The sequence below is a fragment of the Solea solea genome, chromosome 21 (assembly GCF_958295425.1).
Source record: "Solea solea chromosome 21, fSolSol10.1, whole genome shotgun sequence".
NCBI classification, from domain to species: domain Eukaryota; kingdom Metazoa; phylum Chordata; class Actinopteri; order Pleuronectiformes; family Soleidae; genus Solea; species Solea solea.
Window position 1 is genome coordinate 12,165,464 of NC_081154.1, and position 23,379 is coordinate 12,188,842.

Sequence of the window (23,379 nt, forward strand, 5' to 3'; positions counted from 1 at the left end):
TTCAAAACAAAGAACAAAGTCCCACAGGCCTGAGCCAGCAGCGATAATAATGCTCTCCACAGAGCTGAGCAGCAACAGGCAAAATGAACAACACCTCTCTCCACCATTAAAAGCCTCATTAAGGGGGAAAAAAAGGCCGGGTCCTAGTCCTCACAATCACAGGCTACTTCTTTTCAGCGTGATTCATCTGCGTCCTTTGGCCCAAGAGTCCATGAGAAAGTCCCTAATGGTTTTCAGGCTGAAAGCAGGTCTGGAAGGCCCTGCATGACAGTCTTACTTCACTCAGGCTGTACAGTGAGCTCAGACTTCAATGGCAAGAGGGAAAGAGAGCTGACCCTCAGGTGCACACAGCAATTCTGTGTGAGCTCACACGCTGAGCCCTGACTCAAGGGTGCACCTGCTTCCACCTGTATCAGAACACCGAGAGCTGCAGACTTGGTGCAGGGCACGGCTCGCGATAAAAGCCAGCATCAAGAAAATATTTCTTTTTTAGAATGATTTAAAATCCTGTGATACACCTCTCACATTTAATATTAAACGTGTTTCAAGGTCTTGCTTTTTCTTCGAGATATTCAATCTGAGTTCTGGCTGCAGCACAGAAGAAGTAGGTGTGAATGGCTGATCACACGGTTGCAGCACTAATACTTTAAACAGATATCGAAATAAGACAACTTGGCTACGCAGCACTGCAAATAAACGTGTGCAGTATGTTATGTTTTTGTTTTTTTTACGATCCCACTGTTGTGGGTGCTTATAAAGAAAGAAATTACATTTTATGTTGAGATTTATCCTAGGGTTGGGCTTTGTTTAATGGATGGATGGATGACTTGAGATAGGAAAAACAATAACTGAATAATGGAACTTCCTGAAAAAACTATATAAAAATTGCCATAGTCTTCCAGTTGCAAAATGAAAGTTTTCAGGCCTTGACTTTGGTTATTTGAATGTCGCATGTTAAGTTCAGACATTTACATTTAAGCATTTAGCAGACGCTTTTATGCTAAGTGACTTACAGAAGAGGAATACGCTACATAGAAGAAGTCTTGGAAAGAACTCCACTAGATAGGAACAGTGGACTGACGGAGGGTGGGTGAGAGTGCTGAGGTGGATCCAAGCAGGTGAGGGGGTTAGGGTAAGTGCTAGGACAGAAGATGGTATAGTGGAAGTGTCCACTCGTATGTGCTCATTGCTCTAAATGGGAACATCATTTTAAAAATAACATCATGGTGTATTGGAGAGGATCTAAACCTAGCGACTGAGATCATTAACTCCTCGGGATAATGTTTATTGACGATAAAAAATAAAGTGAAAAGAAGGCTCATTTTCCTTTAAAACCATCAACGTTACTGCTGCTGCCATCCTACTTCTTAGGCTTTGCTTTTCCAACTGATAGACTACATCCATTTTTATTTGCAGTCTATGTTTATGACACTACAACATGTATGGGATCAATCCCGAAGGATTGACCTGATTTACAGATATAAATAGTTTTTTTTATCAGTTTTAACATCACATCATGCTTGGCATGGTGCCGTGACCTTTGCATTACTTTTAAAAGCCAACTCCTCTAGGTTACGCAACATTTAAATTGTTTTGCCCTTTACTTTTCTCCCGGTTTTTCAATTTCCCTTACCATCAGGTCACGGCTACAGAGGTCTGAATGAAGTTGTAAGTCCTGTCAGATGGAAACGTTATTTTTAGAATAGTAGAAAATGCAGTTTTCTCTTCCCTGCCAAGGTTTTTCCACCTGCTGCTGAATGCCGTCCTGCTAGGTTGCAATCTTCCTGATAACAAAGTCTAAGCGCCACCTCTGAGGTGAAATATGATCCATTTATTTTGAGTTACATTTTAAGCTTACTTTCTCATTTCATTTCCCATCTGTAGGAATGTATGAATCCCTGCTGCAACGCTACCACGTGCACTCTAAAGGGGGATGCTGTCTGTGCACACGGACAATGCTGCCAGGACTGTCAGGTAAAAAAAAAAAAATCATGACAGTTGATTCAAAAGCATCTTGGCATTAAGACGTTTTGCCTTATTACCCTGAGTCTTAAATCAACACCAGTAATAAACTTTAGAGGATAGTTCTCCAGTTCTCTTCTCAGCTCCCTGCAAGTTTTATTTGAGTTTTATGTTTGAGTTAGGAGTTTTCCAACCATGGTGTCTTTGCAGTCTCTTGTTCATAGCCTATCATAAAATTTAAGGGGATTTCTCACAAAGTTGTCATGGACTAATGTAATCAGCTGTTCTTCAGACAACCCCCCCCCCCCCTCAGCTCGGGCCCCCAGGCTTGGGTCCCTGCTTTGCTTACATTGTTGCTACACCACTGTGTCTATAAGCCTCCGTCATGTCGGTTTTTCAATGTTGCAGCTGAAGCCGGCAGGCACGCCATGCCGTGACTCGAGTAACTCATGTGACCTGCCAGAGTTCTGCAATGGCACCAGCCCTCACTGTCCCGCCAATGTCTACCTGCACGACGGCCACGCCTGCCACGGCGTGGACGGCTACTGTTACAACGGCATCTGCCAGACCCACGAGCAGCAGTGTATCACACTGTGGGGACAAGGTACACTGAGGGCTCCACTGCACCGCTCACACAATAAGTACATGTTTCTATTGTGGTCGCCATTTTTCAAAAATAATGAATGTATGATCATGTGTGATAGGAGCCAAGCCAGCTCCAGGAATCTGCTTCGAAAAGGTCAACTCAGCTGGTGACCCTTATGGCAACTGTGGCAAGGACTCCAAAGGCTCCTTTGCCAAATGTGAAGCACGGTAAGACCTGATGTCTGCATTACAAGAGAATATTGTGTCAAGAATTTGGCTTAATGAGCACAAGTGAACCCTTTTGAGGGTGCTGTGTGTACGAATTAGTGACATCTCATGGTGTTACTGCAGATTGTAACAAATGGAGGACTCCTTTGCTCACCCCGTCCTTTCCCGAGCATTTCAGGGCACTATGGTGGCCATCACATTCCTTCTTTCTTTTTCATCTGCATAATGACCATCCGGTTTCAAAAATGCAAAATGCACGCTGTTATGATAGCATTTTTATTTTTAGTCAGGCAAAATGTGGGGGGGGGGGGGAACAAATGGCGCTCAGCCAGAGAGGACGACATGCCTTTTCAAGAGCGACATTTCAAGGCAAAGGCGAAGACAGCAGAGGACGGAGATACCAAGACAGCACATAACAGCACTATTCACAGGATGGTGCACACAAACTCTACCCAGTTGTCTACAGTGAACAAGCGAGATAGGTGAGCGCAGGTTGTGGGACAGATGGTGACTCCTTGCTGGTGAGTTTTCCTCCAGTCTCCCACAGTCAGGGATAATGAACAATTTATCTTAGGTCTTATGTCCAGATTAAATCCTGAGATTAAATGTGCTCCAAGCTCCCCCCAAAGCTCCTAACCACACCCTCTCGCTGGTTTAACCATTCGGGCAATTGCGCAACCTGGCAACTTCGTCAACACAAAGCCCTCGCCTTAAGAACATAGAAAAGGCTAAGGCTACTGAAACCTAACAATTTTTATTTTAGAATGATTATACACTTACTGTATACAAACATACCAATAAGTGCTATATTCATTTTCTGCCAGTAAACCCTCCTAAGCATTACACACTGGACCTTTTAAATCACACGTTTTTATTGCAAGAGACTCGTATTAATATACTATATATGACTGACCTTAGTCCTGAAACATTCAGCTGATTCAGCGATTGTTGTTTTTTAAGTAATTAAAAGAGCAAAACTGCCAAATTGGCAGCAACCTCTTAAATGTGAGAAGTCTCTGGACTACTTTGCTTCTTTTTTTTTACTATTTTAAACTGCTCCTTTTTTTTGACTCCTTATTGACTGTACAACACACAGTGTTACGTACGGTGCAAGACTGGGCTATGGCAACATGTGGTCATAAACTATGAATTAAAAAAATCCCATGAAATTATCCAAATGATAATTAGCTGCAGTCCTAGTTGTGTCTCTTTGTTGAATGCAGCGAGTTACACAGTCTTTGAGTCTGTGGTCTGAAAACAACACAAACAAGCAGCCTCTTCTGTCGCCTCTCTAACTGCATAGAAAGAGTGAGAGTAAAAATAATCTCATATCTATGCATTTGGGAGAAACACGGGAACATGTTATTCAATTATCACATTGTGAGTCTCCTGTGTTGTTTGTTCTGTTTGCAGGGATGCTAAATGTGGCAAAATCCAGTGTCAAGGAGGAGCTAGCCGCCCAGTAATTGGCACCAATGCTGTTTCCATAGAAACAAACATACCCCTGAAGGAAGGGGGAAGGATACTGTGCCGAGGTACACACGTGTACTTGGGCGATGACATGCCTGACCCCGGCCTGGTGCTGACGGGCACCAAGTGTGGAGAGGAAATGGTGAGAACAGATGCTCGAGATGGTTTTTATCACAGTAATGCTGACAAGATTCATCAACCTGAGAAACCTCTAGAGACGCAGAAAGAGAAAGACGGGACTGTCATTTGTAATGGAGTATTTTTCGAACATCTTTAATATAATATCTCTCCTATAATGGCTGACTTGTGATGTGACAGGTCATGACTAAGATGTTGAAGTGGTTTTCAGGGTGTGTCCTGTTGTCATTTCAGGCTCGCACCGCCCCAGACACTTAACTGACCGATGATTATAGCCTTTTTGGCATCATGCATTGCTCATTGATTTAAACATTGTCACTTCAGCGATACATTCACAGATCCATTTAGTCTAATTTACTTGTCTTGTAAAGGAAGAACCGGCGTTCCTCCTCATCTGTAAAGTTCTTGGCATTTTTCTGGCCTCACTATTATTCACTAAGTCTTTACTCACAGCATGAATATATCCAGAAGAGACACTGAGTATCTTCCAAAATATGCTTACACCTGAAGAGGTCTTTCAGTGGTAAATTAAAAAAAAAGGTACAAGTTGGATCTGCTTGAACTTTATCTTAAAACATTTAAAAAAACAATACTGTAATATTCTTGTGCTCAAATGTGTTTATCTTTCTTAGATGTGTCTCAATCGCCAGTGCCGGAACGTCAGTGTTTTCGGTGTGCACGACTGTTCGGCGAAGTGCAGCGGACGCGGGGTGAGTGGGACACCTTTCAATTCTTTTTCTGGCAGCATGAAAGACAAATGGAATATGTGTCCGTCTCAAACGAAACCATCACCACGTTTAGCTGTCTGCTTAAAATGCTCCGACCTCCCTTCATACACACGATCTGTTGAGCTGTGACATGTTATACTGACAGCAGGGAGACATACATGCACTGCCTTGCAATCAATCAATGTTGAAAGGCTCAATCAATTAGTTATAATGGCTTTATTTATGTTCGGCCTTAAGTGCCATTCATCATACTCTCCAGCCGCTGTCCTTGTCCCTACAAACTTGTGTTGAAATATGAGGCCCGTGCTTTGTTTGGCTAAATCCTGGGAGCAGTGACACACATTTTGACATTTTGAGCATGGTTATTGAACTTATGTGAAAAAATCTATGGGTGGTCCTATTAAAAATGAAATGTGTATTTTTTAGTATTACTCTTAAGTTCTGCTGGTAGGTCCCGCAGGTTGTGTGACTGGCTAAGTTTTTCCCTTCATCAGAGCTACAGAGGAAACCCCTTTTTTACTGCCTCTTGAAATGAAACATCTCCAGTTGTTATACATTCACATTTGTGAGCGCCTATCCAATTAAGACATATCTGTTAAGCTCCAAGGACAGTTTTACGCAGAGAAATAAAATGATGTTGCTCCTCGAGGAGTCCAGGCACCAACACATGCACAGATTAGATCAAGATGTTGCCTTGGAATGAGGCCCTCACCTGCTCTGTATTATCCTGCTGGGGAGTCCTGCAATCTGCTCCATGAGTATTTGTTGACTGTGGTGTCTGTGAGCTGAAATGACACAGGAAAGAAAAACATTTTGAGTTTTATTGACAATGGATAAGTTTTATTTGAACTCATGTATCAAGCAAATATTCAAAATATTCTCATTAAGATTCTCAGTTTGGGCTCCTGGATCTCAGAGGAACCAAATTTACACATTGTTTGTACTTTTGCAAATAAATTAATTGAGTAATTGCCAATGGAGAAACACAACTTTTTACCTATTGGTCTATGTAAAGGAACTATATAAGTGCAGATGTTACCGCATGTTACAGGAGTGCAGAACTATGTGTAGGATGAAAAAGCCAATGATCCAACAGTTATTTGTCCTTTTTAATATATTACAGGTGTGCAACAACAACAAAAACTGTCACTGTGAGGCTCAATGGGCGCCTCCCTTTTGTGACAAGACAGGTTTTGGAGGGAGTGTGGACAGCGGCCCCGTCAGATTAACAGGTAACAGTAACAAAACATGTCAAACGGATGATCTATGGCAACTCAGGTCACGTCAGGTCATGGTTTGAGAATGGAGTGTTTGTCGTCACAAAAAGAGTCATAAGAATCTCCAGCATTTGCAGAGCCGAAAGCAAAACAAAGAAAGATGAATCTGCAGACATAATGACAGATAGAGTGTTATTTTCTGAACAGGCAGTGGGATCCTGACAGTGGGCATCCTGGTGGCTCTCCTCACTGTGCTGGGCGCTGCTCTGATCATCTGCATTAAGAGAAAGAATCTTCTGGGTCTGCTCCTCACCACTAAAAAGAACCCAATCGAGAAACTAAGGTACTTTTTCCCCAGAAAGTGGCAAATAAACAGTTTTTTGTTTTTTTTTTCATCCCAAAAAACCTTTTTAATGTAACAGTGTTTGAAACTGCTTGAATATCCATCACGGCTGCTGCTGAGTTGGAACATTTTTCAACTGGTCACAGTTTGAAGTCAATTACTGTAGATAATTTATTTTCATTTTATAATTTGGAATACATTAGCTTTGTAACTAATGTGATACAGTGTGTAATTAGCATCATTATAATTTGTTATTGGTATTCCAGATCAGTAAGTGCAGCTGTCAGCGGACCATCCACTCCAAACCAGCCTTCATCAGTGAGAGCAACTTCTGCGTCTGGACCGGCTCCGCCTCCGCCACACAGAGCCACCATCTTTAAGGTCAGTGGTTCACAGCTCACAGACTACATTGCAGACAGATGCGACTTTAGTGCAACGTGTACAAACGGAGGAATATCAGTGCTGTACTCTTCCAGAGAGCCGCAGCTGTTTCCGCGCCACAAATCATTCTCTGCAGGATTGACGTGTTGTTTTCACACAAGTGGCAGCTCATTCAAATCCAATTAAATCATCCCCCTCTATATAGACATGTTGAGGAGGTAGCGATAATGAAGCGTGTGGTGAACAGTGTGTTCGCGACACTTGAATATATTTCTTGTCATTAACAGCTGCGCATTAAGGGAAACTGTCAAATCTGCGTCTTTGCCCATATAAGCAATGTCAGTGGCGGCCACTTACTTGAGCTATAAAATCATCTTGTCACCCTGATAATTGCAAGACAGAGCAAGGATTTCTGCTGTAATGACTCGTGTGCCTACATCACTGTGGGCCTTAACTACTGCATTAGTGCCCTGACATGCTTTATAATGGGAAGTGACCTGTGATCGATGGAGTTAGGGGGTGCTGAAATGAGACCAAAATTGACATTTGTGTTGCAGGGGTGGGTGGCACACGAGGGAGGCAAGCTGGTGTACATTACCATGGGATTGGTGTTTTCAGTTAGTTGCATGTGGTTTTCATTTGGGGTCAACGGCAAGAAGAGAAAGGATGCGAGGCTGCTTTGTGTAAGCGCAGTGCAGGTGAGGTCATTTTCCAGTCGAGCGCTGTGTAAGGACGGCAGGACTGCATGTGTTCAAAAGCCTGTTCTGTGTTACATTGTGTGAGTTTTGAGCGGTGCAGTTCTCACGGGGTCTAAATATGAGGTGGACTCAGTTTTTGTGTCTGATCTGGTCAGTATAGCAGTGTTAAGACCTCAGGGGATTCCTTTATTGTGAATTCTATGGGTCCAAAAAACCTGTTTATTCAACAGTTTGAGGGAATAAACACGGAACTCCTGCTCACCCCTGCACTGCTGGTATAAACACATAAAGGGACCCATACAAGTGATATTATATTGTTACATTGTTTCTGTGCACGAAGACGAAACATTCGGGAATAACAACAAAAAAAATCACCAAAGGTTAAGCACTGCAGCTTAAAGGAAGAAAAGCAAGCAGGGAGACAGGAGCGTTTGATTTATCTATCTTTGACAGCATCAGGAAGACGAGTGGAGGAAGAGGAGGAGGTTAACATGACTGTTTCTGATGAAAAGCAGACGTGTTCTCGTCTGACTGACTCCTTGGGCTCTGTCTTTCATCTCTCTGCAGCCTCCTCATCGAGGGCCAGAGGCGGTGCATCCGCCAGCATCCTACCCCTCCCACAGCCTGCGCAGACTGCCCCAGTGCCCTCCGGTTCACCTCAGCCACCCCGTCCCGCTCTCTCTCTCCGTGTCCCTGTCTCCTGGTCCTGGACAACTGAGACCGCTGGTGCCTCCGCCTCACCGAAGTCCTCCACCACATAACCATGTCACGCCCAGGGGGGCATCGTTTCGCAGTGCACTGCACCAAAACTCCTGCAGGATGGTCATGGTGAGTGCGTTCGCTGTCACCATTAGTTTACCGTTTTATTTTATTGTTATGTTATTCGCTGCGATAACTCCACTTTCACTCACTATTACAGTTCATAACAACAGTGCAGGCAAACTATGTTTCACTCCACCTTCAGATGATGGTGATGTCAACTGTTTTCATGGTTCTTTCGTGCCCCATAAAAGTATATGCATGTTGACAGTTATGCACAGTCCCATAAAATAACGAGGTTAACCCAGGGAGTAGTGCCATCCAAATTGAATTCTACAACACAAACCACCACATAAATAATAGAAACTCTTAAAGGAGGGGAGACAAAGATGTAACAGAGACTGGAGTGTGCAAGTATGTCCAAATAAGACCTGGTGATAAAGTTGCTGCCCTAGTATAGAATTTGGTTATAGCTTTTGTAGAAAGCCAGAGGTTCCTGGTGTAAAATCTTCTCACTCCCTGATTCTCAAAGATTCTTATTTGCCTTTGATCCGGTCTGACATATTCTAGGGGCAAGAGAGGAGAGCGACAAATGAGTAGAGGTAGAAATGCAAAGTGATAAAGGGACGGAGGGAGGCTCGAGATAATGATTGGCAGTTAATTGATGTGTTTTACATACTTGCTCGAGGCCCTCAAATGTGGAGACGCTGCCTTTTACAGTTAACTTGTAAAAATGTGGTTATCAACAACAACAACAACAACAACAACAAATAAAAGAGATTTTTGCACAAATGAAAGTAATTATCAGCTGCAGGGTGTGCAAACAAGCGGATAAGTAAAAACAGAGAGGGACAAAATGTGAACAAAAGATCAGTGATGAGTTCCAGACGGAGACGAACCCCCAAGCTGACTGCAATTTATGTCAGCAAGCACGGTCTCGTCTTTTAGAAGTGCACTGACAATGAAGCCACGGGGGAAGCTGAGGTCAAAGACATGCCACGCCACTATCAGGCTAATTAGAGGTGTGTTAAACAGATAATGACATTTTAGTCCTGTCCACATTAACGAAGGGGCTCACAGAAGCTAGCTTTAAAACACAACACAAAGAGCATTTTTGTCATTCCTGTGATATTCCCGCTGGTCAAAAAAAGAGAGCACATTGAATTCTTCTTTGTCTGCTTTAGTTTTGCCAGCGACGCTATAATGTGCATAGCATTAATGTTTATAGCAACCCTCAATATTTGAACTTGAGAAATACTTGATACTTAAATTACTTATACTTGAAAAAAGAAACGTCCGTCTGTAAGCTGTAATGTTCATGAAGTCACAGTTAATGCATGGATGACACAGGGGTGAACAATAACACCACCTGACAATGGCAATGGTATCAATGACCTTTTTTAGTTGCTTCACCCTGGTTTCAAATCCTGTATACAGTATACCCACTCATTTTGGTGTACAAAAGATGTTTTTGCAATACTGTTTATTTGCTTATTTCTAAATGTTAAATGGTCAAGGTAACATTCTACTTTTGTATGACCAGTTTTTTAATTTTGAAACCCATCCATTCATCCATTTTCTACAGCTTTATCGCACACACGAGGGTCAGGCAGGGCAATTTTACAGAGACAAACAACCACTCACACACACACTAGTCTATTTAGAGATTTCAAATAAATTGGGAAACACACGACAAAGCAAAATACACCATTCACTCATTCTCTCCCACTTATCCTTTGAGGGATGCGTGGAGAGCTCCAACCAATCCCAGCTGATATCATGTGAGAGGCACACAGAAACAAACATCTATTTACTCCTACAATCAATTTAGAGTTTCCATTTAACCTAACACCAATCTGCACATCTTTGGACTGTGGGAGGAGGCCAGAGTACCTGGAGAAAACCCACCCACACTTGCAAACACCACACAGAAACGCCCCCATCCAACCAGGATTCAAGCCACCAACCTTCTTATTGTGAGTCACCGGTGCTCACCACTGTCACACCAAAAATAGCTCCCCTGGTTTGTTCTGAGCCTTGCACTGCATATGCACTTTCAATACCGACACTCACTTCTTTCAAACGCTGCTGGCGTTGCTACACCAGTAAAACAGGTGAGGATGCAGCGGTGCTTGGCGGGGTTTTGACCCCCGACAAGACGTTGATTTTAGCTCTCTCAGATGCTCATAGTCGATGTCAAAAGTGGAGAAGTGAAAGTGATTCCTGTTGGCTACAGACTTCACCAGCAGTATCTTTAGCAGCTGTTTGGCAGCTTTGAGACATTTTGACAAAGCCTTTCCACCAATCCCCCATCACACACACATACACACACAGAGAGGAAGTTCTCTGCTGGGGGCATGGAAACCTGATGGAGCCAGCAGGTTTTCGACTTGGGTTTGTGAGATATGGGTTTAGTTACTCTCTGCTGAACCTGCAGGAACATTTTTTTTGGCCATAATCACCTTATAGCACATGCTCCATTCATTTCCCTGCACTGCACTTCACTTCACTTGGTATTGTCCTGGTATTTTAGACTGGAGCACGAGCCAGGCCCCACTGCAGGGCAGTATTTTAAACTGCATGATACTTGATGACATTTAAACTTATGGATATAAAGGTAAGACATCTGAGATTTGACCGTGAGGCTCCTTCCTCTCTGTGATGTTTTAGGGGGTTTTCCTCCAACCGTGGTGAAGAGGAAGTGAATGGAGACCAGATGGGGGCTAGCGTAGTAGGCCTTTTTTAGTGACCTCAGTCCTCTAGGAAAGATTAAAACCACATTGCAAATTAGTTGCTTGGGCAGAACTGCCCCGATGCATCTGAGACAAGGACACAAGCAGACCACGTTGCGCTCACTGTCTGACTCTGAGTGCCACCTGCTGGAGAATCTCTGTCATTATGTGTATGTGTGTCTCCTTTGTCAGGAGTTGGAGAAGCCCAGTCCTCCTCAAAAGCCCCTTCCTGCTGATCCAAGAACTTCTCGTCTGGTTCGAAGTCCAACTGTAATGAAGAGCCACACCGTCGTCCAAGGGCCTTCTGCTGTTTGTGGCCCAACACCAAAACCTTGTGTACCTAGACCTGTTCGACCTACCCCACACCCCAACAGGTGGGTTCCAGTCTTGCCTGAATTCATTTAAACAACAATGAAGCTAGCGTGTCTCAAAAAAGACATCATTTTACTTCACTTTTCTCCTTCTCTGCAGACCCAGTCCCAAAAAACCTCCAGCACTACCAAAGCCTTGCAAAATTGCCAACGTCAAATACAGCAGCTGAGACTTTGGCCAAAAGGGACATTGTTGTAATTGAGACACTAAAGATATTGCACTATACAAAAGCTCTGAAAACCTTACAAAAAACAAACGTATGGTGGTGTCCCTGAACTTTTGAATCAGGAGGCCTGCCGTGTCCCTTTGGTGCTCTGTCTCTGAATGGTGCTACGAGTCTGAGCTCAGGTACATGTAAAGTATTTATATTCTGTATTTATTGCCACGCAGTGCACTGTGCCAGACACTTTTTACTACATGAAGTGATGTAGAAATTTTACATTTGTTGTTTGAAACTATTTCACTTTTCTTTTTTTTTGCCATGTCAACTTATCTTTATGAAGGAGAGTGACTGGAGACGATGTGTGAGAATGTGTTTGCCAAAATGTCGGTACCACTTTCAACAATAATACCTTTTATAGACGGTTTACAAATTGATAATTAACACTTAATGAATAATTAATAAAGAAATAAAGACCAGACAGATTTCACTCCTTGATACGGTCTCACTATTTGGCAAGATCATGTGGCTACTTACCACATAATTAATCTTACAAATGTTAACTAATTATAAATGGTTAAACATATGAGCTCACTATTTGGCATGCAACAAATAATCACTGTTGCCCTTTTTATCCAACGTGTTATGAATCTTATTCATTATTTATAAGAGTTAACAACCTAGGAACAAATCTAATTATATACATTCTTCTCCTGTGGTGTTTTGTGGCAGTTGACATCCATAACACTACATAGCTGCCTCCGTCTTCTCTTCCCTTCAACTTGCTCTTTTTCTTTCTCAGTCCTATGTGACCATAATTCTTTCATGTTTTATGATGGTTGACATCTGTAATGTCGCAGTACCGCCTCTCCCTCTCCTCTTTCCTTTCCTTCGCACACCTCTGCTATAATCCAATTATATACCACTTATACATTCTCTATAAGGGTAGTCTTATTATCATGTGGGCCTGACATCTTTCTGTGGAGGAGAAGAAGGGAAACCTTTCCATGAGTGACTGTGTCATGACAGATGAGAACAGAGGAGAGTTCAGGAGTTACACCTCTCGTTCATTTGCAGCTCAAGGTTTTTTTTCAATTGAAGCTGTGTGTAGTCTTGCTACAACCACTGAAAAACAAAAACACCCTGTAGTGGTAGTATTAGTATTATTCTATTTTATTACTATTACTATTATTATTATTGTTAGTCTCTATATGTGTCCCTGTGATGGACTGGCAATCTGTCCAGGGTGTACCCCGTCTTTCGCCCTATGTCAGCTGGGATTGGCACAGCACCCCCGCGACCCTCATGTGGAGGATAAAGCGGTAGAAGATGTATGGATGGATTATTATTGTTATTGTTATTGTTATTATTATTATTATTACTATAGCAGCTCTGCAATGTGACTGTGTAGGAATCGGAGGGCCTGGAAATGTAGCTGCCATGCAGGTCTGCTCCTTCTTCATTAATATTGCAGAAAGGTGACAAGTGGGATTGTGAAATGTCACTGATCTGCCATGTCCTTTGCATTAACAAGACCCAAGAAGCCCACCTGAGGGTTCTGGGTACCGGGGTATGAACTGAACATGGATCTAAAATGAGCCGAGATCAAGCAAGCGTTTGTACCCCAGAGAGAGTAAACTGCTCCGAGGCGTTGCAAGTTCACCTGCGTTGGAAATGTCCCTTTCTGTTTGTCTGCGTGCCTGGAGGATTGGATCATGGAACCACTGAAGGACTGTGTCAAAGCTGTGGCCATCTTTATGTCACTGAGGCACTGGTATGTAACACCACACTGGGTGTCTGGCTCCAAAGGTTTTTCAATTTTTGATGATGGGGAAAGGACAGAATCACTCAGCAAGGACACACCGCAGATCTTTCTGCCACTGATACTGAGTTCAGTCCATCTGAATCATCCACTGCGGTTTTTATGTCTCTAGCTATAGGGATTACTTTGTTTTTTTGGTTTTTTTTGTATTTACATCTTTGAGACATAAATCAGATGTGGCAATGGAACTGAATTTTTTTTCAGATTTATTGTTTTACTGGATTGCAATGCAGCATATTCACAATGAGCAACGTTTCCTTTAAGCACTGCTTTTTATAAACACATCAGCTGACATGGACTACACTTTGATTGTGTGTTAACATTTTGATACAGTTTTATTTTAATAGCACATCAGTTTTACATTCAGTTCTTTGTTACTTTGCTTTTTCGGTGCTTTGTGTCCAGACTGCATTTGAGTCTGTACAGTATGTCCGTAAATTATGTTCCTTGTATGTTTTACAGGTGGACACGTTTTCATAGAATGGAATGCTTTTTTTCTAATAGCAACAGTTTGATACCATTATATGTAAAGAAAACACTTCATGTGTCAGTGTCTGATCATGGTATTTTGAACACTCCAACAGTATTAGTAAAAATTGTTTTTCAAACACAGACAAGCATTTTTGAACGTTTATTTTTTTTTGTGTGTGTCCAGTGCTAATTTTTAGAAGTAGAGTGAAATAAATGATTGTATTTGTCAAACTCTATGATAAAGGTAACTGCTGCACAAAGGGAGCTGGAGTCCTACAAATTATAAAGCCGAAATTGCTTTGTATCTACAAAAGGTAACCTTTCTCTCAGGAGCTTCTAGGCTTGAGCTGAAATACAACCAGAGCGCTGAATACTGATTACAATGGTATTATAAATAATAAGTCTAATTTCAAATGTTTACAGCAGTCTCTTTTTGGTTTAACCATTGAATTCGACAACTGTAGTGATCTGTCTTTTTTTTTTCAACAATCTGAAGATGTCTAAAGGTTATTTGAAAGGGTGTAGTAAAGAAAATAAGTGTCATTAAAAAGGAGGGAAGGGAAGGGAATACAAATACCCAACACCTGATTTTTACTAAAGTTTTTTTTTTTCATAAATGTATTCATGGAGGATAGAGTACTGCTGAAATTATTACTTTGTTTACATGGACAGCAATCAGTTAATCCAAAGCCCATGATCACCGACACAAAATATGTCTCATATGAACTTATAAAGTGTGCCATCCATTGTTGTCAAGCCCTCAATAACAAAGAGGGAAGAAAATGCTAAGATAAAGCTTTAAGAGGTGAAAAAATGCAAAAATGAGAAACTAAAATATTTATATTTATTCCTCTGACTAAGCAATGAACAAATTAAGACATATGGAGCAAAAAGTGAAAGGTAAATTTGCACATCTTGATCCATACAGGAAGTGCTTTTCATCTAACAAGAAAAAAATAAACAATTATTTGGATGATATGGTTTTAGAACCATTTTAAGAATCCACATTTACTATTTATTTAATAATTAGTTGTTTTTCATAAAAGATAAGAGAGTCCCTTATTCTGTGAGATACTGTCTCATTATTGTGACAAGTTATGTATTTATTTCATTATTTCAAGAGATGGAAATTATACAGTGCACCAGAGATACTGTTGCAGAAAGATGGTCACCATCTGCATTTCCTTTATTGCTTTGCATAATTTGTCTTACGTGAAAATGTTGCCAAGTGCCAGCTGAGAAAATATTGAACTCTTGAAGTAACACCATTATCACCAATGTTAAAAGATCATTTGCTCTCTCATCATCATCCTCTTCCTCACATATGCTTCACACACTGGTATAGCCAAATTAGATAAATTGTGATTGATAAGGTGACTCTGATTATTCTAATTATTATTATTTTAATTTTGTACACACTCTGGTGAAAATTATATATAGTATAACAGTATTTTCCTCCAAGTACCACTAGAGGAAGCTCATGTACCACAGGTGGTACACATACCACATTTTGAGAACCATGGAGCTAAGCGAATCAGAAAACGTGTGATGCCACGCGGGGGAGAAATTACGCACCAGTGCGCACTGCGCGTCAGACAAAGCCTTCAACTGGACTCTTTAAAAACTTGAATGAATTCACGCAGTTTCATATCAGAGTTAATCTTTTGATATGAATGGACTCGCAGTTTGAGGTTGTTGGGTTTTTTTTTTTTACAGCGCTTTTTTCCCGCTGAAGATAAATGTGACATGTCGGAGGAAAATAACTCAGCGGAGGCAGACTTTTACACCCAGAATGTTGAATGTCCCGGGGAAGAGTCGTTTGGCTTTGGCGATGAGCTGGAGTTAAATCAGTTCGACGGATTGCCCTTTTCCTCGCGTTACTACAAATTACTGAAGGAGAGGAGGAAGCTGCCTGTGTGGAAGGTCAGGTGCGAGTTTGAGGAGGCGCTGGTAAACAACCAGCTGGTTGTCGTGTGTGGCAATGCAAAGACGGGGAGGAGTACACAGGTAAGGCTATGGTGTTTCAAAACTAAGTGTCAAATATACAGGATTAGATTTGTTGTTCTAGCAATGCTATAATAACCATACAATATAATGATTTCTAATTCACTATTAGAACACATGTCGGAAATACTGGAAACTTGAATGCACTTCCTAAACAAACCTTGTGGAGTGGAACCTTTGTCCCATTATTTCATGTTCAGAATCTGCAGTGAAAAAAGGTCAATTACACCAGGTTTATTCTAGACATGCTTGAGCATCACCAGAGGTGGAAAGAGTACTGAAAAAGTACCAGTATTTTGATACAACTTTACTGGAGTACAAGTAAAAGTACTGGTCTAAACATGTGCTCAAGTTAAAGTAAAAAAAAGTAGCTTGTTTAAAATGTACTAAAATGAGTAAAAGTTACTTAGTTACTTTAATAACAAGATTAAAGGACAGGGGTACAACGGGAGAGAAATCTCACATGAATTGTTTTTAATTAAAGGCAAAACTTTACAAATTAAAGTGCTGACAAAATACAGTATATAAGCACATATGTATACTGTATATATTAGGTCAAAGGTCACAATTGCTTTAACTTTCTCACTCACTCAGAGACCTAATTGCCATTAAAGATGGCAGCGCGAATGCATTGTGTGGCCCAGGCTGTGCCTAGATTTTTCAAATTAGTTACATTTTACCTGCTTTTTTCACTTATTGAACTGATTTGGACTGTAACTATTTGCACCTTCGGGTTTGATGTCTGCACTTATTCATTGACAATAAAGTGACTCCAATCTCTGATCTCTAAATTAATGCTAATTCACCTGTCCTCATCATTCACCTGTCCTCATCATTCACCTGTCCTCATCATTCACCTGTCCTCATCATTCACTGCCAAAGTTTCCAGTGCATGATTTTTTTAAATGTATTTATTTCTTTTTTGATTCTGTACATCCAAAAATATGACTTTAAAAAGTACAAGTACACAAAAAACATACGCAATTACAGTAACGCCAGTTAATGTAACTCATTACTTTCCACTTCTGAGCTTTACATACACTTGTTGTATGAGTTGTACTCATTGACAGCTTGCTAATAAGTAAGGCCAATGTTCAGTCACACCATTCCAGTCCAAATGTCAGAGGTCACAGAATTAGACGGACACATCACAGCTGGTGGTGCCCTAAGAATTTTGCACAGTACTATAAATATAAAGTATTAGTCTCTGGTGGAAATGTCATATTTTTCAGAAGGAATTTATTAAACACAGGTAGCTTTTAAAAAATATTCAGCTGATTTATCCTCATTATCAAAATGCTCGGGCCTTTATTTTTCCACATTCCTCTATATTCAGATACATGTATGGACTCATGAGACTGAGTCCACATACCAAAAGCATAATAACCCTGTTTGTATCACTAAAATGCATTTTGTTGCCACCTGCTCAGTCTACTTTTTTCTTACAGGTTAGATTTTTATTTTTTTTTATTTACTTAACACTGAAGTGTCACAATGGCATGAGCGTGCGTGAACAAGCTGCCCACAGGCAGATGCCTGCCAGTCAGCCGACACAAAGGCTCCAGCATCAGTGTTAGAGAGGGACCTCCTGCTGATAAGCCCTGATCCGCTGGAGCCGACACATGCTGCCAAAGCAGTTTTACATTATGAGGGGATAATACCATAGGATATCTCCTGTCACTGTGTGTGCTCAAACAAAAGCTGTTGGCACAATCCCGTAAAAGATTCCTGCCAAGTTGATGTGAATAAAAAGTGTTTTGTGGGGAATTAGTCATCCAAAGCCTTTTAAAGACATGACCAAGTGAGAAAAGGTAAACAACAGTTATTGGCTTTTCTCTTTCAGATCCCTCAGTGGTGTGCAGAATTCTGTCTGTCAGACCAGTATCAGCACGGCATGGTTGTGTGCACACAGACCCACAGGCAGCAGACCGTGGATCTGGCCTTGCGCGTGGCTGATGAAATGGATGTAAACATAGGCCATGAAGTGGGATACACCATCCCCCTGGAGACCTGCTGCTCCTCTGACACTGTTCTCAGGTGTGTGACAAACTCTCAGTGTGTCTTGCTTCACATGCAGCCAGCAGCAGCGCTTAAGACTGACACTCCAATATCATTCACAAACTGTCTCTATCTCTCTCAACTTTTACAACACATTCACTGATGCATAATCCAACCTTTTCATATGCACACAACTCAGCAGCAGGTGTGGTTCTGCAGGAGGTCATACAGGGATGAGTGCCACAGCAACCCTGTAGCCCTTCCCCCAACAGATAATAAATTGATTCATTCCTAAATGGTACATTCATAGGTAGATTATAAACAGTGCCGCCTTTGTCTCGTTTGTTTACAACTTTACTGTTTTTGTTCAGTCTCAGCGCTGCCATGACCTTGTTTCAGGCCAAAATAAAGATGAGGATAAACGGTTATAGCTACTCGCTTTTCATAAACAGCAGTATTTGGCAGTGACATTTCTCTTAGGTGTTGGTTGGAGACTAACAACAGAGCGAAGGGAGTGAAATGTGCATCTCACCTGGAGGACAGAAACACAACTCTGCTATGAATCACAGCCATAAATGCTGGATGTGACCACTATATCACTATGCACAACAACCAAAGTAGATTCAAAATGTGTTATTGTAGATGTAAAAAAATGATAATTGTGCCGCTGAACATTTCTCAGATATTGCACTGATGATATGCTGCTAAGAGAAATGATGTCAGACCCTTTCCTGGAGCAGTACGGGGCCATAATTATTGACCAGGCCCAAGAGAGGACAGTGAGCACAGACATACTCCTGGGTCTCCTGAAGGGAATCCTGCTACAGAGGCCCGAACTCAGAGTGGTGGTCATCACCGTCCGGTCCATGACGGACAAGCTGCTGGGCCACTTTGGCAGAATCCCACTCATCAGTCTGGAGGCCTCGCATTCTGCTGAGGTGGTCCACAGTAACAACGACAACAAAGATTACTTCTACTTAGCGCTGAGGCTGGTGCTGGAGATCCATCAAGCCAAAGAGGATGGAGACGTGGTTGTGTTTTTTGCCTCCGCTAAGGTGAGACACATTATTTTCAATGGGTTTTTCATGTGTGGTTTAAATGGGCTCCAAGCTACAGTGAGACATGTTTATGAAATGTTTTCTTCTCCTGCAGGAGGTGGACTGTGCCCAAAGCATCCTGGAGAGAGAAGGAACCAGGCTGGGAGCAGATTTGGGAGAAATGGTGCCTTTGGTTCTGAACCCAGGCCAAGTAGGGCGACTGCCATTCATGACCAACCAACAAGGCTCCAAGAAGCCAAGGAGAGTTTTCCTATCGACACAACAAGGGGAGGATATGTGGTGTGCTATTGAGTCCATCAACTTTGTCATTGATGCAGGAGTCCAGAAAAAGATGGTAAGTTACTACTTCCTGTAAGAGGCCAGAGTTCCTTTTGCTGATATTAACTTGAATGTTGTGTTTCTCTTCTACTGTAGGTGTACAATCCAAGAATAAGAGCTAACTCGGAGGTAGTTCGACCCATCAGTCAATGTCAGGCTGACATACGCAAGCGGTTGTCTGGACCTACAGGTATGTATGACAATCTGCCGGGTGAAAAATGGTAACCTATTGGGAAAAGGGTATAAAACTTTGTTTTTGTTTCTTTGAAAGTTTAGCTTACACTGTTAAAAAATGTGGGGGTTTTGGGGTTATTGAATTAGGTTATTTATCTCCCAGGTAAATGTTTCTGCCTGTATCCAGAGGAGAGTGAGCTTCCTGCAGAGAACCCCCCACAGATACTAGAGTCCAACATTACACCAACGGTTCTTTTCCTCAAAAGGATGGAGATCGCTGGCCTTGGACAGTGTGAATTCATTGACCAACCAGGTGAGGGAACTGAACGCCCAAACATGATTCATGATTACACACATTTGTATTCTGGGGTCACAGGTTCCCACCCTAAAACAAAACCAGAAATGTGAGTGTGTGTGTGTGTGTGTGTGTGTAGGATTGTTTTTGGGAGAAGGAAGTAGAGATGAGTTGCTCTGTTTGGGCCCAGTCAGCCTTGATTTAGCTGAGCTGACAAGACCCTGCTACTAACCATTGTCTGAGCTCTGACCTAAACTCACATGAACAGCACAAGGCCACGAGAGGCCAGCTCATTAACGATTACACAACGCGTCTCTCATTAGGACGGCGTCAAACAAGTGCACACCACATTCATTTTAATCTCTAAATTCTTGCAGGACTTGGCAAAAATGATAGAATCTTAATCCTGCAAACTGTAATCTTGATGACACATGTTTGTGTTTATGGAAAACAACATCAGAAATTGGTGCAGACTAAAGAATGTCATACATTTATCTTGTCATCCAAAACACAAAGTTTGAATTGAAGACGTGTCAACTCTCATCCGAGAAGCTGACCCAGCTCCTGATATAAATATAAAAGATTCTTAATTAAAACAATTAAGAAAGTGATGCGTTAACTTCTTCATTGATTCAACTGGTTCAGTGGCATCACAACTGCTTAGTGAGTTTGTTCAAAACACAACCACACTTCTGCAATCATTTTTGGCAGATCCTGAGGGTCTCATGCAGGCATTAGAGGAGCTCGACTACCTCGCAGCTTTGGATGATGATGGCAACCTGTCTGAGATTGGCATCATAATGTCTGAAATCCCTCTGGACCCTCAGATGGCCAAAGCTCTGCTGGCGTCCTGCGAGTTTGACTGTGCGAGTGAGATGCTGACAATCGCAGCGATGCTGTCTGGTATGTATGTGCCTCGTGGTCAGAGAACAAGTTTTGGTAACACCTAGCGTGAAGATCATATGTTTAATTCATTGACTCACCATGTGGATGATGTAGAAAGTAGCTGTTTCCATCAAGACACTGATGCCATTTGGTCAGAATGGTTTGTCCCGGGAAAGTCATGGTTTCTTCTCCGTTTAGCTCCAAGCTGCTTCCTGAAGCCATCCGCTGGTTTGACCCTGGAGGCGGTCCGGCGCCACAGAAAGTTCCAGCACCCTGAAGGCGACCACTTCACCCTCATTAACATCTACAACTCCTTCAAACAAAACCAGAGAGATCAACGTAAGACACTGTGAAGGAACAGCAGTGATCTACTCTTTACAACACAACACATGCTCTAAGTTATCCTCACAGCAGTGATCTGAAAAGTAGTGTTATCATACACTGCCCATGCTGTAATATTTCCAGTCTACTGTACAGTGAGGTCAGCTGACTACTTAAATATACTGAATTACTGAATTATTACTGAGTTTGACAAGCACAATCCTGGATGTGGATGTCAGAATTCATCAGATTCAATTTATGAAGAAATTATTCATGGGGCGTATTGGCTGCCACATATGAATCTTTGAAATGTGCTGGAGAAGATTAAGCATAGTGGTCCAACGCCATCATAAATACAAGATCTTGGCAAAGTTAATACAACTGTTGATTGGGATACATTTTGTAAGTGTGCATACACTTATGCCACAGAACATGTGATGTCATAATAAAAGCTACGGCTGGTCCAACACAACTTTGAGTGTGACAGGATACTGTATAAATGTAGGCTTATTTTATATTAATACACTGAGGCCCTTTTAATTATTTAAAATAATAATAATAATAATAAGTTAAAGGAATAATGTCAGTTTATGATTGCATTAATCATTAGAATAAATAGTATAAAGTGACTTTGATCATATCCTCATTATCATTCAATCATCAGGTTTAAATTAGTTAGATTAGTTTGATGGACTTCATCCAACCTGACCATTGTTTTTTTTTTAAGCAGCAATATGCAAGTTCCATACTGTGGATGTTATGCCATTTTTAGCAACATCTACATTACTGTATGAGATGTCTTTTTTTCCCCAGATGTCAGCACTGAGAAGTGGTGTGAGACCTATTTCCTGGATCACTCTGCCCTGAAAACAGCCGAGGCCATTAGATCAGAGTTGACTGACACTTTGAACAGGATTGAGCTTCCCATCGCTGACCCCTCCTTTGGAACCAAGACAAACACCCTCAACATCAAACGGGCTCTCATGGCCGGGTTCTTCATGCAGGTATATGGAAACTAAATGAAACTCCACACTGACGAATCTGCTTCACACAAACAGTATGTTCACACGGCATTTCCTTTTCACAGATTGCTCGTGATGTGGACGGATCGGGAAACTACTTCATCTTGACACACAAGCACATGGCCCAGGTGCACCCTCTCTCCATCTACGGGGCTCAGTCACAGAAGCTTGGACTGCCAGAGTGGGTTGTCTTCCATGAGTACACTCTGTCAGAGAACAACTACATAAGAACGGTCTCAGAAATGTCCCCTCAAGTGTAAGTCTGTCCCTTTTTAAGACCACTGCCAGATCACGCCACACAGAATATACTGTAGTTGTGATTATTAATGATTATAGGCATTAAGCTGGAGAGACATGGCTGTTTCTGTTATTGCAGTATTTGTCAGATTCATTTTAGTCTTTCAACTATTCCACAGAAGTTCTGTTGTTTTTCATCAAATAATCTCATTTGGATTTGGCATTTCAGGTTCATTCAAATGGCACCAGTGTACTTCTTCTACAATCTGCCACCCAGTGAAAGCAAAGACATACTGCAAGGCGTGTTGGACCCGGACACATGCAGAAAACATAAAGAGGAGAAACAGAAAGCAGCACCAATCAGCGGCGACGCCAACAGTGGCTGCGGAGCGACACCACAGACGTACGACAGATGTGTGATTCAATGAACATAAGAGATACATGTGAGAATCTGGACTCCAATGCAAATGTGTGTATAATATTTATCGTCAGTGCAAACCTGAGACCTTGATATTGATAAATTATGGCTTGAAAGTTGTTGTGATGTTCTCATGTAACTGTTGCATTCAGTGGGTGAAATCGTTGTCTAGTGAGGTATTTAAAATGGAAGAACATAATGTGCACCCCAGACTGTGGTCAGTTTTGCTTGATGGTCTGTCTTATTCATAAAACAAATGGGTTTTTAAAAGTTCTGAAATAACATTGCTATACTTTATATGACATAATAAGATAAGATTTTTTGGATGTTTACATAATAAAAATGACCTTATTTGGGTTATGGTAATCAGAAAATGCTCTTTACATGGCAGTGTCTTCTGTTCTGTATTCTGTTTCATTAAAGGAGGATATTAGAATATTGTCTGTGTAAATAGTCACTGTCTGGAAATGGCAATATTCCAGCAGCTCTTGAGATTTCTAGGCATTAAAGACCAGCAGAGGTGTTGCAGATGGCTGTTTGTTTCTTCTTTTATTTTTCTTTAAATAAAAGACATCCCTTTTAA

The 23,379-nt window shown here is 41.6% G+C and overlaps 2 protein-coding genes across 2 annotated transcripts in view; both read left to right on the forward strand.

Moving 5' to 3' along the window:
* The window catches only part of LOC131448061 (disintegrin and metalloproteinase domain-containing protein 12-like), a 77,266-nt gene extending 62,980 nt beyond the window's left edge, over positions 1–14,286 (forward strand). The window contains exons 13-23 of the mRNA XM_058620136.1: positions 1,885–1,974; positions 2,371–2,566; positions 2,667–2,775; positions 4,189–4,387; positions 5,016–5,093; positions 6,235–6,343; positions 6,536–6,671; positions 6,938–7,052; positions 8,318–8,578; positions 11,434–11,615; positions 11,713–14,286. Of these exons, the coding sequence (XP_058476119.1) occupies positions 1,885–1,974; positions 2,371–2,566; positions 2,667–2,775; positions 4,189–4,387; positions 5,016–5,093; positions 6,235–6,343; positions 6,536–6,671; positions 6,938–7,052; positions 8,318–8,578; positions 11,434–11,615; positions 11,713–11,782 (1,545 nt within the window). The 3' untranslated portion in view covers positions 11,783–14,286. The remainder of the gene's footprint in view (positions 1–1,884; positions 1,975–2,370; positions 2,567–2,666; positions 2,776–4,188; positions 4,388–5,015; positions 5,094–6,234; positions 6,344–6,535; positions 6,672–6,937; positions 7,053–8,317; positions 8,579–11,433; positions 11,616–11,712) is intronic.
* A 1,360-nt stretch (positions 14,287–15,646) lies between these two features.
* dhx32a (DEAH (Asp-Glu-Ala-His) box polypeptide 32a) lies at positions 15,647–23,259 on the forward strand. Its single transcript, XM_058620137.1, has 11 exons — positions 15,647–16,073; positions 17,914–18,107; positions 18,751–19,123; positions 19,221–19,460; positions 19,541–19,634; positions 19,782–19,931; positions 20,625–20,816; positions 20,997–21,137; positions 21,933–22,123; positions 22,207–22,397; positions 22,608–23,259. The coding sequence occupies exons 1-11, from the start codon at positions 15,813–15,815 to the stop codon at positions 22,804–22,806; spliced, it is 2,226 nt and encodes a 741-aa protein (XP_058476120.1). The 5' UTR covers positions 15,647–15,812; the 3' UTR covers positions 22,807–23,259.
* Positions 23,260–23,379: the final 120 nt, after the last annotated feature.